Source organism: Cupressus sempervirens, chromosome 10, assembly GCF_028749045.1.
Source record: "Cupressus sempervirens isolate cs-2001-9-10 chromosome 10, ASM2874904v1, whole genome shotgun sequence".
NCBI lineage: Eukaryota > Viridiplantae > Streptophyta > Pinopsida > Cupressales > Cupressaceae > Cupressus > Cupressus sempervirens.
Window position 1 is genome coordinate 666,552,560 of NC_143127.1, and position 14,463 is coordinate 666,567,022.

Consider the following 14,463-nt stretch of genomic DNA (forward strand, 5'->3'; position numbering starts at 1 on the left):
CAAAATTTAATATGATATTGAATTTTGAATATTTTAGGGTCATAATTAGAATTGAATCTATAACTTGCTTCAGGATTATAATATTATGTTTTTCTATGTTTTATGTGAAGCAGAGTCTATAATCATGAATATGTCTTGAGCAAGTAGAAATGATTTAATAGATTGAATATCTTCACTTCTAATTTTGTTTGGTTCACTTCTTTTTGCTACCTTCCTTGTTATTTAGAGTAGATAAAATTTAGAAATAACTTAGAAGCATTGTCATTTTTTCACAAGATTATGTGATCCAAAGAATGTGAGTACATAATTAAATGTAAGTAGCAAGGGCCTTATAATGACTTGTTTTAGTGTGTCGAATCCATATGCTTATCTAGTGATTCATATGGTTCTATACAATAAGAAAAGAATTGTGAGTTTCAAAATTCTAAAATGAATTCCTTCTAGTACACTAGTATTATATTATAGTATTACATTATGAATAAAATATTGTTAAATATTTATTAATATATAATATATTGTTTTAAAAAAGTTAGTAAATTTTTTTATAGTACTATAAAAATTAAAAATTACAAGGACTTTGTGATTCCTAATTTTTTAATTAGAATTAGGAAGTATTAGATTAGAAACAATAAGTACAAGTATCGTTAAAGTTAGAATTAAAATGAACATTAAATAATGATTGTGATTTCAATACATTATCTAACTATATGTTATTATTATTGCATAACCATTGCACCTTATTTAACTACATGTTAAATAGAGCAAAGGATTTCTTTCCCTGGTGATCATTTTACGCCTAGGCCAGCCGAGGCAAATGATAAACAAATAGGGAAACCCAAAAATGAGATACGAGGAAGGAAAACTGAACTCGTTGGACATGGGATTCGATCGGTTTGAATAGGTCTTCCTCCTCACGCTATAAATTATAAGCTTCAATTTCTGTCCGTTGCTAGATTCGCGTCAAGAAATTCATTCGTTTGCGTACGCAATCAGCGATTAAATTTGTCACTTTTTGTTATTTCTTTTTAACTCGGTCGATTCCTCGGTAAAATCCAGCACAGGGTTTTCAATCTTATCGTCAATTAGTAGATTATTTGGTGTGTTTGAGGCCGAATATGGAGATGGTGTCTGGAGCGAGTGATAATGGTAATGGAGAAACCGTCAATGAGAATGGGCTTTGCAGTCCAGATGAGGGATATTCTGTTGAAGATGGTGGGATAAAAGACGGGATTAAAACCCATGAACAGCCCAAGGAAAGCCGTGCAGAGATGTTATCTAGACATCAGTAAGTCTTATTCAATTTATTTTTCCCCTTTTACTTTAGGCAAATATTTTTATGGTTTCGTTGCTAATAAATTAGGGTGTCCTGAGAGAGTATGAGGGTTTCCAGAGTCGAACAAACTGTTGTATATATTAAGTCCGAGTAATTGTAGATTGTTAAAGAATTGTGGGTAAACTCTCTTTGGTTTGACTAATAGAGTTTTTTAAAACCTTGTCTTATCTGTTGGGGTAGGGCTTCCTAGAATTGAATGTGGCTGTTATTACAGATAAATATAAATTATTAGATTTTAAATACTTTTACGTATGATCAATCCCATAACTATATGTTTGGAGAACATGTCTTCACAACAAAAGCTCAGTGGTTTATTAACACAGTTGTTCGTTTTTGACATCGTATTTGTTTAACATATACTGTCATTTTTGATAACCAGTTATAGTCATTTCCTCTGCAACCTTTCTTTTCTGTAGACTAATGATGATTACATGTCAGATTGTAGAAGAAAATATTTCATTATAGTTTATTTAATGAGCCTAAGTTAGTGAGTTTGAGCCTTGATTTTGATGAAAAATATGGATTATTGTTTTAAAGAACGGCTCTATGTCTGTATGAGTTTCTTTGCATTGGAATATCTGAGACTTCTCTCTTTAAGGTTACGAGCTTTTTACAGTTGGACTGATCGTGTCTCCGGGAATGGACAAGTCAATATCTTATGAGTTCTACATCAAATTAAGTTGAGTGTATTGTGCGCAAATTATTTTCAATTTTTTGTTAAAACATTATCATCTCCGGGATAAGACAAGTCAAAAGCTTATGAGTTCTACATCAAATTAAGTTGAGTGTATTGTGCGCAAATTATTTTCAATTTTTTTAAAAAACATTATCATGTAATTTGAAATGTGTGATTAATGTATTTCTTTGATCCAAAGATTGAACTTTGGAATTATAAAACCCTCCTTTCTCAGAAGAGTGCATCAAGGGCCTCAAATCTTTTTGGCCTGTCGACGAATCCAAGTGGAGAGACCCAAAATTTTAAAGATTTTGCCTTGGTTTACAAGGCACCATCTTCATTTAAAGTGTTTGAAATAATCATGCTTTGTTTATCTAAAAACACATATGACTTGTTACTGACCTATAATATAAGTAATCCAAAAAAAATTTGGTCAATGGACTCTGAAGTTTCCATAGACTTGCAGCAAGGTGTGGGTAAACTTTAGGAGTACTGTGTGTGCTTGTTTAGCTGCGTTAAGCCTGTAGGTGATCAAGATGCCGCTGCATGTGTTAATAGATTAGGGTCTCTTGAAGGGCTTGTCATGATTGTTTTGGCTGTTATTCTTCTATTGTATTCATTATTGATGCGATTTTTATTGCTTTTGGCAATGCTGCAAATGCCAGAAAGGATGCACATCAATTATGTATGTGGAAAACAGTTCTGTAGGCATCTTGGTGGTTGACCAGAACATTATCATGGTATGTCTGGAGCCAATGGATCCATATTTAATATTTATATTTTCCATATGTTAGTTTTGGGGCAAATAACAACAGTTACAGGTTGTTAGGGTAGAAGGTTATGGTCTCCTGAAAATTGCTTGTTTTGCATTGTTTGGGTTGTGTTTATTTGGCCCTATTGAGTGGCGTCAGGGCAGTGATTGTTTTGGCATTTGTTGCCAGGCTGTTTGTTGCTTATGTGCTACATTGATCTATTAAATCTGAAATCATTGACCTTGATGGGCAGTAATTATGGTTGACACAAGGACATCTTGTCTTCCATGCAGGATTGGGATAGAAGGTTGGATATTTGCAAATGGTTAATTGCTAGTTTCTATTTGGCCATAATTGTTCCATTTAGTTGGAATAGGGCTCACCCCTTGCATGAGCTGTCACTGCCAAATGGATGGAGTCATGGACAGATCAATATTCTCAACAAAATGGGTTGAACAATACCTAAAAACATTTTTGGGCAGAAAACCTGTTTCAAATGATTGCATTTTGGAGAATATTGTTACAACACCTCCTACTTTATGTCCTTAAATATGTCACCTTTCATGGCTTTGTATAGTTAATGCTCCAACCTTTATGTATCTTGAAGATGGAATCTTAGTACCTAGGGGACAATTTTAATAAAGCAGAGTTCAGATTTTGAAATCCCTCGAGGACAATCTTCAACAAGTGCAAAACCAATAAAAACTCTGTGGCATCCTAAAAGAGATTTTGAAGTTGGAGACATAATTTATTTAGTAAGCCTACAACACCTACAAACAATCTTCGTTGAAGAAGAAAAGTTTAGAGAAGTTTCACCCTTCTATGATTCCTACAAGGTTATAAGAAAGATGTGAATGACAGCTCATACTAGAGCTACTTGAGAACAACAAAATCACATATTTCATGTCATGTGCCTTAAAAAGGCATTGGGGTTGCATGTTGTTCTGTCCAAAGACTTGCCACGTTTGTATTTTGAAGGAAGGCTCATTTTGATACTAGAAGTTATCACGAACACTTGGGAAATAAAGCTAAGGAATAGAACCTCTAGCGATTATTTGGTGAGATGGAAGGATATGCCATTTGAAGATGCTACATGGGAAGGAGCTGACATATTGAAGCATTCAAATTTGAATTGCTTGAGGGCAAGCAATCTTTGGCAGGGAAGATTAGCATGCTACTTTTTTTAAAGATTTTGAATTGATTTGTAAGCCCATTTTTCATTTCTTGCGGGCTTATCTAAAGTAATTTAGGGAAGTATAATTGTTTACATTGGGCATCCTAATTGTGAGGTCATGGATATTATATAATAAGGTAAGTATTTTAATAATTCTATTAGCCAAGGATTGTTATTTTAGAGGGGAAGGAAAAGTATTTGAAAATTGCCCATTCAATCAAGATAGGGTATGATAGAGGAGATGCTTGTTTACCTAGTGATTTCATTCAAATAGCTCCTTTGGTTATGCCATTTGTTGAAGGTAATATATTGGAATTTGATTGGCGGTGCACAAAGGCAGTGCTTATGCTTCAATTTGTTTTTGGAGGTTCCATTCGTTGGGATAGGAAGCCCCCTTGTAGAGGTCTCATCCAATGTATTGGTTGTGGATGAGGTGAGTTTCATCCCCACTGTCATCGTGTAGGGCATGAATTCGAATTTTCCAAACGATGGTGGTGATAATCCTAGATTGGCTGCTATGAGAGCCTTGTACAATGCTCTGGACTTTACACAAACCAATTTTGATAATGATACAGAGCGGGATTACTTCATGAGAGTAGTGTAATGACACGTTTTCAGCAGATGTCAAGATTTGGCTTGCTATATTTGTGCGCCCGGTGTCTTTCTTACCAACACATCAGTGGAGATCATAGGGTTCTTGGAGTTTAATTCCTAGGCAAGGTTGGACTCTGATGTAGGAGCATCTTGGGTTTGCTCGGTGGCTACTTTGGAGTTCATGGAAGAAGGCTCAGTAGTTGCTTTGGAGGGTGCTTGGACTGGTACTCGGTTGAAGAAGAGGTGCTTGGTAGGGGTGGTTACTTGGTCATCTCTTGGCAGTTCTTGGTTGAGAACTCGATGGATGGATGGGCTTGGCTATCCTGGAGGTGCTCAGTTGTTGAAGGAACTCGGCATAGCTTGGGGCACTCGGTCGTCGAAGGAGCTCGATGATGCTTGCAAGAACTTGGCACTCCTTGGGAGCACGGTATAGCTTGGCTGCTCGAGTTGCTCGGTCAGTGAAGGGACTTGGTCAAAGAAGAAGGTGAAACTCGACATATACTAGGGAGCTCAGTTGGTTTGGTTGCTGTGTTGACCGAGTGACTCAGTCAATGAAGGAGCTCGGTTATGCTTGGTGGAGTTGCTATTGCTCAGTGGTGGTTTTTGACACTCGGTTTGGTCTTGGCTTTTGTGTTGCACGAGTTGTGTATGAGCTGACTTTTGGCATTTAATTTGGGTTGTATGTATTTAATGTGTTGCAACCAACTTGTGGCTTGCATGGGCATTTCATGTAAGGGTTCAGTTTAATTTGTATTGGGCTAGGCCGACTTGTGGCTTAGTTGGGCATAAGTTGGGGTGTTTTGTGGAGTCTTAGGCATTCATTCATTATGGATTAATTCATTGAGGAGGGTGGATCCTAAGTTTAGCGTGGAGTAGTTGAAGGGTGATTTTTCCTGAGTCTATGGACAGAGTGCCTAATGTGAGGCAGTTTACAGTAGGATTGTGGTGGAGTTGTGAGATTGTGAGAAGGGCTAGTAGTTGAGGCTTGGGAAACAAGGAGATTGCTTGGTGGGCTTGCGAGCACAATTTGAGATCTTCCTTTGGGGTTTCTACCAGAGCGTGGATCTGGACTAGCTAGTGTTGGAATTGGATCATGAGGGATCTTGTTGAACTGTTTTTGTAATTGCTATTGTATTTGGCCCTAACTCAGAAGGCCTTACAGTTAAGCACATCGCATGTAAATAGTTATTTTATGAATAAAGAGTTGCATTTGGTATCAGTTTGTGTTTCTTGTGTTGTGTTTCCATTGTGTGGTTATTTGCAGGGATCCAAAATATCTCCAGTAGCGGTACCCTCAGATTCTTGCTGCATAAGATGTTATCAGACCACAGTTGTTCTTGAGCATGTAGACAAGTTGTCGAAGTTGAGGCAATTTGCACCAGGACCTTGGGTTGAGAGAAGTTGATCTGGCGGTGGATCGTGGTTTTGACTTACAATTGCAAAGGACTTGTAGATGGATTGATGGATGCATAGATGGACGATTGATCTTGTTGGAGCATGATCAGAGAGAGTTTGTGTGATGTGTATTACAGATCTGTGTTCTTGGACTTGTGATTTGTTCTTGGTTGTTCGTGCGAGGTGGCTGGTTGTGATCTGATTTGCCAACAATTCGAGTTTGTCACAAGGAGCGTGGGAAGGATTTGTTGTAGAGGGTTTCCGAAGATCTTGGAAGATGTCTCTGAGAAGATTGAACCCTGGGATGATTGCGAATCTCCGTGATGTGGTGGAGAAGAGGTTTTTAGAGATGTCTGCACAGTTTGAAGCTAGTTTGGTTGATCGAGTTAAGGATGGGATGAGGAGGGCATTTTGTAGATGTTTGTAGAGTTGGAATCGAATGATCCGGAAGAGAGTTGTCTGGCCGGTTAGAAGACTTGTTCGAGAGAGAAGATGGCATAGCAAGGTCGAGGTGGAAGAGGTTGGTTTTGTTGATTAGTTTGTGGAGTCTAATATAGAACCTATAGAGCAACTCGAGGTTGTTGCTAAGGGTATTCCTAACCTTGTTGATGCTGGGATGAAGATTGGTTTTCATGAATAGTTGGTTGAGTCTAACATGGAGATTGTAGAGCACTTGGTCGTGGATGATTAGGTTGCTTTGGTGATGAGTTATGTGTTGTAGAGCATCTTGTTGTGAGCAATGAGACCCCTGGTGTTGGGTGTTTGGCATGTGTTGATGGAGATCTACATATTGTTGCTGATGTGGAGTTTGTTGCTACTGGTGTGGATTCACTAGTTGCTGACGTGGATGAGAATTTCTTGATGAAGCATTATGTTTAGCTTGTTCTTGAGAGTGAGCACGCTAATTAGATGGTTGAGATTCTGGTGTTTGACAGATGGATGCAGATGTGGATGATGTGCATGTTGATTTTCTTGTCCCTGTTGGAGTGGAAGCCTTTGGTGAAGATGAAGATGGTTGTTGATCTTTCTTTGGGAACCAAAGTGTGGGACGCACTTTTCTATTTACCTGAGGAGAATGATATAGGAGCATCTTGGGTTTGCTCAGTGGGTACTTTAGAGTTCATGGAAGAAGGCTCGGTAGTTGCTTTGGAGGGTGCTTGGAGTAGTACTCGGTTGAAGAAGAGGTGTTCAGTAGAGGTGGTTACTTGGTCATCTCTTGGCAGTTTTGGGTTGAGAACTCGGTGGATGGATGGGCTTGGCAATCCTGGAGGTGCTCGGTTGTCGAAGGAGCTTGGCATAGCTTAGGGCACTCGCTTGTCGAAGGAGCTTGATGATGCTTGCGGGAACTTGACACACACTAGGAGCTCGGTGTAGCTTGGCTGTAGTGTTGCCCGAGTTGCTTGCTCAGTGAAGGGGCTCGATCAAAGAAGGTGGAACTTAGCATATTCTTGGGAGCTCAACTGGTTCGGTTGTTATGTTGACCGAGTGGCTCGGTTAATGAAGGAGTTCAGTTATACTTGGCTTTTGTGTTTCCCGAGTTGTCTGTGAGCCGACTTTTGGCATTTAATTTGGGTTGTACATTTTTAATATGTGTTGCAGTTGACTTGTGGCTTGCATGGGCATTAAATGTAAGGGTTTATCATAATTTGTATTGGGCTAGGCTGACTTGTGGCTTAATTGGGTATAAGTAGGGGTGATTTGTGGAGTCTTAGGCATTCATTCATGATGGATTAATTCATTGAGGGTGGATCCTAAGTTCAACGTGGAGTAGCTGAAGGGTGAGTTTTCCCAAGTTTGTGGATAGAGCGCCGAATGTGAGGCAGTTTATAGTAGGATTGTGGTGGAGTTGTGAGATTGTGAGAGGGGTTAGTAGCTGAGGCTTGGGAAACAAGGAGATTGCTTGGTGGGCTTGCAAGCACAAGTTGAGATCTTCTTTGGGGGTTTCTACTAGAGTGTGGATCTGGACTAGCTAGTGTTGGGATTGGTTCTTCAGTGATCTTGCAGAACTGTTTTTGTAATTGCTGTTGTATTTGGCCCTAACCCAGAAGGTCTTACAGCTGGGCACATTGCATGTAAACAGTTATTTTATGAATAAAGAGTTGCATTTGGTATTAGATTGTGTGTCTTATGTTGTGTTTTCGCAGTGTGGTTATTTGTAGGGATCTAGATTACCTCCAGTAGGGGTACTCTCGGAGTGTGGTTATTTGTAGGGATCTAGATTACCTCCAGTAGGGGTACTCTCGGATTCTCGCTGCACCAGACTCTAACCTGCCTTTGGAATTCAGTGTAAGGCAAGGTGGGATTCTGACCTGCCATCAGAATTCCAAATTTAGTTCCTTAAGAATTTTCACAAGACCTTAGCAACTTATCCTGAAACTTGGATCTTTTTCTTGTCAACTTGAATTTTTTCCTTGAGTTCTCTTTAATCAAATACATGTTTTATCCCCTTGGTTTGGTTTCACTTTTCAGATGTAAATCAGATTTCAATCTTGTTTTCATAATCCCACTCTTCAAATCAGATCAAATTCCTCTTGGAATGCATTAAACTCTACTCAAAGGCCAAGGAATCCTTCCCTGTTTTGAAACTTTTTCGCACATTATTGGGGAGGATTGTGATTTAAATGAAAATTTCCAATGGAAGGTGGGATTCTGACCAGGCCTTGGAACTCCTTTTCAAAGTAGTTCAGGGTTTCATTGAGTCCCTTGAAACTTCAAGTTCAATCGAATTTTAATCTCCACTTAAATCCACTCTAGATCTGATTTCATTACGTGTTTAATCCTATTTCTAAGATCTGATTTTCAGTCAAAAGTCCAGATTTCATCACCTTGCCCCAAAATTGTCATCAAACCTGCTGTTTGGAAATCGAGAGAGGCTTGGAATTTTGTTCCAAGTCATGATTGGACTCAAGCAGGCCTTGGAAATTTTTCGTCATGTTTTTCCAAAATCCCTGTCGCAATTTCACCGTGTTGATTCCAAATTTGTTATCACTTGCATTGTTTGAATTCCTTCATCAATTCATATCAGAAATCTAACCATTACAATCAGAATTTTACCATTAGAACACAAATCTTCTCTCTTGATTGAGAATTGCATAAATGTTGCACAAAGGTTACAACTTAATAATCGTGAAGTCAGAACAACACTAAGCTATTATTGGGCATTTTCATTATTTGACAACTTTTAGTTATGACAATGTTTGAGATTGTGCATGTCAAGATGCAATTCGAGATTTCACTCTTCATTAGGCATTCCGATGACAATCAACTTGCATTTTCAGATTCACCAAGTGCTCAAGCCTTGAACAATTGAAGTTTAACTCAATTCTAGACCAAAATTTGCATCTAAGGATTGACTTGCACCCTCTAAGACCTTGCTCAAACTTAACCTTAAATTACCATGAGACTTTAAGGCTGCTGCCAAACCCAGACTAAACCAGGTAACAACCAAACCAATAAGCAACAAACTAAACAACTAAGCGAAAAAAGTGGGCGTCTCCATTTGCAAGCTATAGGCATAGTCATCCACGAGCATAGAATGTGAACACCTGACCATCAACTCTTGCCAACAATGAAGCATATAATATCCAACTATTTCTAATTAAGAACATTTAAAAAAATATATTTAATAAAAAAATCCCTAAGCCCCTTCTATTCAAATTTAAGGCAAACTGGAATTGTTTTAAGTTTTCTATAATTTTGCCATCAAAACTTATAGATTTTATACAATGAATCCCATGGCATAGAAGAGTTGTGCCACCTTAGGTCAGGCCACCTTATGTGGCTATCTCCATGTATGATTTACAAGTCAGTGGCCACCTTTAGGACAAGAGCATATTCATGCTAAACATCCTAAACGATCCACTAAGAAGTTACTTGATTCTTAAATATTGTATATGCTATATACAGTAATAGTTGATCTGTACAAAGGCTCTTAACTATACGAGCGTTCAATGAGATATAATGGACTCCCTTGGGTACATTGTTGTTTGCTAATTTGTCTTATGTGGACTGTGTCTCTATGACTTGTTTTCTGCCGCACAGGTTTTCTCAGATTGAATTTGCTCAACAAGTCTAGCTTAAGATAAATCTATCAGGTGTAGATTATTTTCAGCCTCTTTTGTCCTTAGGGAGTATGAAAATCTTTGATTGTTCTCTATTTATCTGTGTACTGAAATGGTGTTTTAGTCTGACCTATTATGCATCGATTATTTCGGGCTTAGCTTCTTTTGTCCATAAGTTATTAGAAGCCTTTGAATCTTCTGTATTTATCCGTGGACGGATCTGTGTACTTTTCCTTATGTTTGTGGGGAATAGTTATTTTTCCTTGCACATTATTAAGCTTGCTGAAATTTATATTAGGATGGTTAGGACATGGGGCATAAACTTAGAGAATTCCATGTGTCGTTCATACCCAACTTTTGGATTGTTGAATGTGTTTCCCTCTTCTGGGATTATTTGCTATCATTTATTACCGCTTCTTTTTGCCTTTACTTGAGTTGGTATAACTATGTATTTGGCATTTGCCAAGTGGATAAAACTTCCCCCTATTTTGGGCTGTTGGGAGTTATGATTCCTCTTGCAATTATGACTCTATTTTGCTGTATAGATAGTCCTTGCATCTCCCTATGCTAACTTCACATGCTCACTTATTGATGGCTGCTATGGGAGTGCTAAGCTTTGTTCGCTGGAATCTTATCTTGCTTTCCTTCAGTAATTTTGATTTTGGGTGACTTCACAGCTAAATCCAACACTTGTTGAAATGGTATGCGAGTGAGAATGTGTTAAGTCATTCCACATGATCATACAAGCTAGCGAGTGGACTGGTTGGCATCACCTAAACTGAATTTAATCCACGATTCAATTGAAACCACTATAAGTTTTTTGGTTTTCTTTAATTCTATCTCATGACATGAGTATGGCAACCTAGTAATTTTTATTTTGAAAATCAAATATACTAGGTGTTTCCTAAATATTGGATATAATTGGAAAGGAATAAGCATATTTCCAAATTGATTGAAAATAATACACATTTTTGAAGGTTTACTTTTACACTACTGATTTACAACTACCCCTGGATAGAATTCACCATAATAAATCCTCAAATAGAAAATTAATGGAGAAAAGCAAACAGATTGTACCAAATAATGTCAGTTTAGACCATGGATGCAAGAAAGTAGTTTCTCAAGCTCAACATTTACCTTGTTGCTCTTCAATGACATATTCAATTCTTGCATGATAAGTTAACAGCATACTTTAAGATTTGGATTGTTGTTTGGTAAATGAGGCTTCGATCAGTTGGTAATGAAGAGTTGCATTAATCTGAATTGATGGATCATTTGTTAGTAGTTGCAAACCTGCCTTGGGTGGGTAGCCTAACATCTTATGTCTTGAGCGATGACTTCGCATACTTCATCCGAGTTGCAAAGATATGATTTTTTTATCGCTGGAATTATCATCAAAGACAATGATGCAGCAGGCCAAGGTCTGTCATGTTGGTTTTTTTTTTTTTGAGAGCATTCTTTGTTGCTTCAATAATCTTTTGACCACTTTGAGTGATGATTAATATGTTCACATAAACAATCAATATTTCAATCCACCCCACTTCCTTTTTGAGATTGAGATTGGGATCATATAGAATCTTGGTGAGTCCATTTTTTAGGAGATGCTTGTTGATATTGATGTGCCAAGATCAGGAGCCTGTTTCAAATTATAAGAGATTAAAAGCTTACACACTTTTTATTCCTAACTTAATGTACTCTTCTGGTCAAGTCATGGAGATTTTCTCTTTGAAATCCCCATTCAGAAAGTTCTGTTCACTTCCATTTGATGTACTAGCCAGCTAAACCGAGCTGCCAAAACTTTAACAATGTTGATAATCCTGGTTTAGAAGAATGCCTTCCTTGTGAGCATATTCCTTTGCCACAAGTCAACTTTTATATTTGTTAGTGCTTTCATTTGCTTTGATTTTTATGTTGAACACCTGTTTGCATCTAATTGCTTTTTACCATAGTGGAACTAGAAGATAAGAAATTTCCATGTTTTATTCTTCAGCAATTCCCAAGGGTACAAAACATCCATGGTAGCTTTTATAGCTTCAACTCAAAAAATTCATTCGTTGTTTCCATTTCTAAATAACATGTTGCAGATAAATATAGAAGAACTTGAGATGCTTTGTCTTTGCATGAATCGCACACGCCTCCACACAACCATGGCTTCCTGATATTGCCACAGCAGTCTATTTCATTAGAATACTATTCTCACACTCTTCATAGTTGCAAGAGATTTGGGTGCTCTGATACAATATTGGAACTTGAAGGTCAAATGTGATGAAGAAAAAATAAAAAATACACAGATGTCGGTTGTTCATTAAGTGACCGTTCAATCACCAGTAGTTGACTACTATAGTTAATTGTAATATTAATAAAGAAAAGCAAATTGAATACATAGAGATGTTGGTTATTCATTAAGTGACCATTCAATCGCCAATAATTGACTACTATAGTTAATATTAGTATTTATTATTATCTGTCTAGTTATTGTCTATTATTAAGTTTGTTACTGCATATTGTGGTATTTAAATTCTATCATTCCTTTTCTCTAGATGGGGCATGGCTTCCCTTTCTTGAGTTTGTGTTACGCCCATAACACTTCATTACTTTATACAGTGGAACCCTAAATATGGTTGTTTCGCATCCTTCTATGTCCTATATGCTGATCAAGAACCAGCAGCTTAATGTTTTGAACTAGCATTAATATGTTTATGGTTTGACTGCAGACGTGAAAGCAAAGAGCTTCAGAATAAGGAAGTAGCTATGAAGAAAGGAGCTGCTAAGGGTAGCAAGGCAGAACAAAAATCCAAGAAAAAACAAGTGGAAGATGAAATTGCTAAACTAGATGCTAAAATGAAAGATCGTCATGCAAGAGAGCTTTCATCTTTAGGCTACACAATCAAGGACTCCAATGATCTTGACAATCTGGTAAAGGCTGTGGCAGGTGTATCTGTGACAAGCACAGGGAATTCACGGAAGCCAAATAAGAGTGTAAAGCGGCGTGAAAAGATAGCACAACAGGAGGCAGAACGTGAACAAAGAATACAAGAAGAACAGGGCAACATTATCAGTGACCGTGTGCTTGAAAATGAACATTTACAGCAGAAACTTCAGCCACTTGGGTTGTCATTATATGAAATCAAGCCTGATGGTCACTGCCTCTACAGGGCTGTAGAGAATCAGTTGTCACTTTACCCACTGCAGTGCCAGTATTCATATCAACAACTTCGAGAAATGGCTGCTGATCATATGCGAAACCATGCTGAAGATTTTCTGCCATTTTTTCTATCTGATTCTGAAAATGACACTGAATTAAATGATAATTTGCAGGAAAGATTTGAAAAGTATTGTAGGGAGGTTGAATCAACTGCAGCCTGGGGAGGTCAGCTTGAATTAGGAGCTCTTGCTCATTCATTGAGAAAACACATGGTTATATTTGCTGGGAACTTTCCAGATGTTGAAATGGGGAAGGAATACAAGTCTGAAAATCCAAGTATAATGCTCTCTTACCACAAACATGCATATGGATTGGGGGAACATTATAATTCAGTTGTTCCTATTCAAGGCACTGCATCGTCATGATTTTAGTGCTGTCTTGTGGTAATATTTTGTCTTAAGTTTTAACTATTAGTTTGACTGGGTCCATTATGGCAGTTTGCATTTCTTTCTCAGCTATTATTTGATTTGAGCAGATGGCACATTTGCCTGTTATTCATAGGATTCTATAATTTAGCCTTAGATTCTTAGATAATTTCTCACAGGTTTTATGCCTGTCCTGCAAACATTATCAAATTCCCATTATTGCAGTTGTTTCCAGGCTGCATTTTATTAGGTTTGGAAGGCTCATGTTAATGGTTAAGAAGAGAAAATGGAGACAGGTCTAAATGTGGGCAGAGGGGACAATAAATATTATTTGTTAAGACAACATGTTCTAGTTGTCAAAGTCGCAAGTGTCAATAAATGGACGTTTTCTTGTTGACATTGTTTCTGTCTTCTTGCTGAAGGTGACCTGAGCTATATAGTTTGAAATTTATTAGGATATGGTAAATATTGAAAATAATTAGTAAATTGGTGATGTTGCAGTTTATAGAAATTTGAATTGCCCAACTGCCGTCTTTCAGAATGTGACACAAGCTGTTCTAGTTCTCTTATAATGTGATACTTCAAATTTTAATTGGATTTGACAAATATTAGAAATAATTACATGATATTAGTGTCGTTTGAATCTGGAAATAAGTTCGTGGAGTGATTTTTTTCCAAAGCAAATAAAATAGTTTTTGGCTGATAAAAGCTTTATTTGTTAAAACTTTACGCTGTGGTCTCATAAACATTGAGTAAATATTGTCTTTGGGTGTATTGTGAATAAGGTATCTTGTTATTTTTTTTTGTTGTAAAAAGTGCTGGCAGAGGGGGTAGATTCTTTCATTAAGCATAAAAGAAATGTCGTATTTAGTTTTAGCTATTACATCTCAAACAAACTAAAATACAAT

At 37.4% G+C, this 14,463-nt stretch overlaps 1 protein-coding gene across 2 annotated transcripts; it reads left to right on the forward strand.

Moving 5' to 3' along the window:
- The first annotated feature begins 748 nt into the window (after positions 1–748).
- Positions 749–13,954, forward strand: LOC149535594 (Cysteine proteinases superfamily protein). Of its 2 annotated transcripts, none has more exons than XM_089804277.1 (3): positions 749–901; positions 1,057–1,285; positions 12,700–13,954. In XM_089804277.1, the coding sequence occupies exons 2-3, from the start codon at positions 1,116–1,118 to the stop codon at positions 13,553–13,555; spliced, it is 1,026 nt and encodes a 341-aa protein (XP_089660403.1). In that variant the 5' UTR covers positions 749–901; positions 1,057–1,115; the 3' UTR covers positions 13,556–13,954. The 2 variants fall into 2 exon arrangements, with proteins under 2 accessions (XP_089660403.1, XP_089660404.1); XM_089804278.1 differs by having other exon boundaries at positions 769–901; positions 1,062–1,285.
- The last annotated feature ends 509 nt before the right edge of the window (positions 13,955–14,463 follow it).

What these genes read in the sequence shown, in the direction of transcription:
- LOC149535594 (XM_089804277.1), top strand. Translation starts at nt 1,116, where the DNA reads ATGGAGATGGTGTCTGGAGCGAGTGATAATGGTAATGGAGAAACCGTC. An exon ending in GAGATGTTATCTAGACATCA is followed by an intron (nt 1,286 to 12,699) that starts GTAAGTCTTATT and finishes GTTTGACTGCAG; the next exon opens with ACGTGAAAGCAAAGAGCTTC.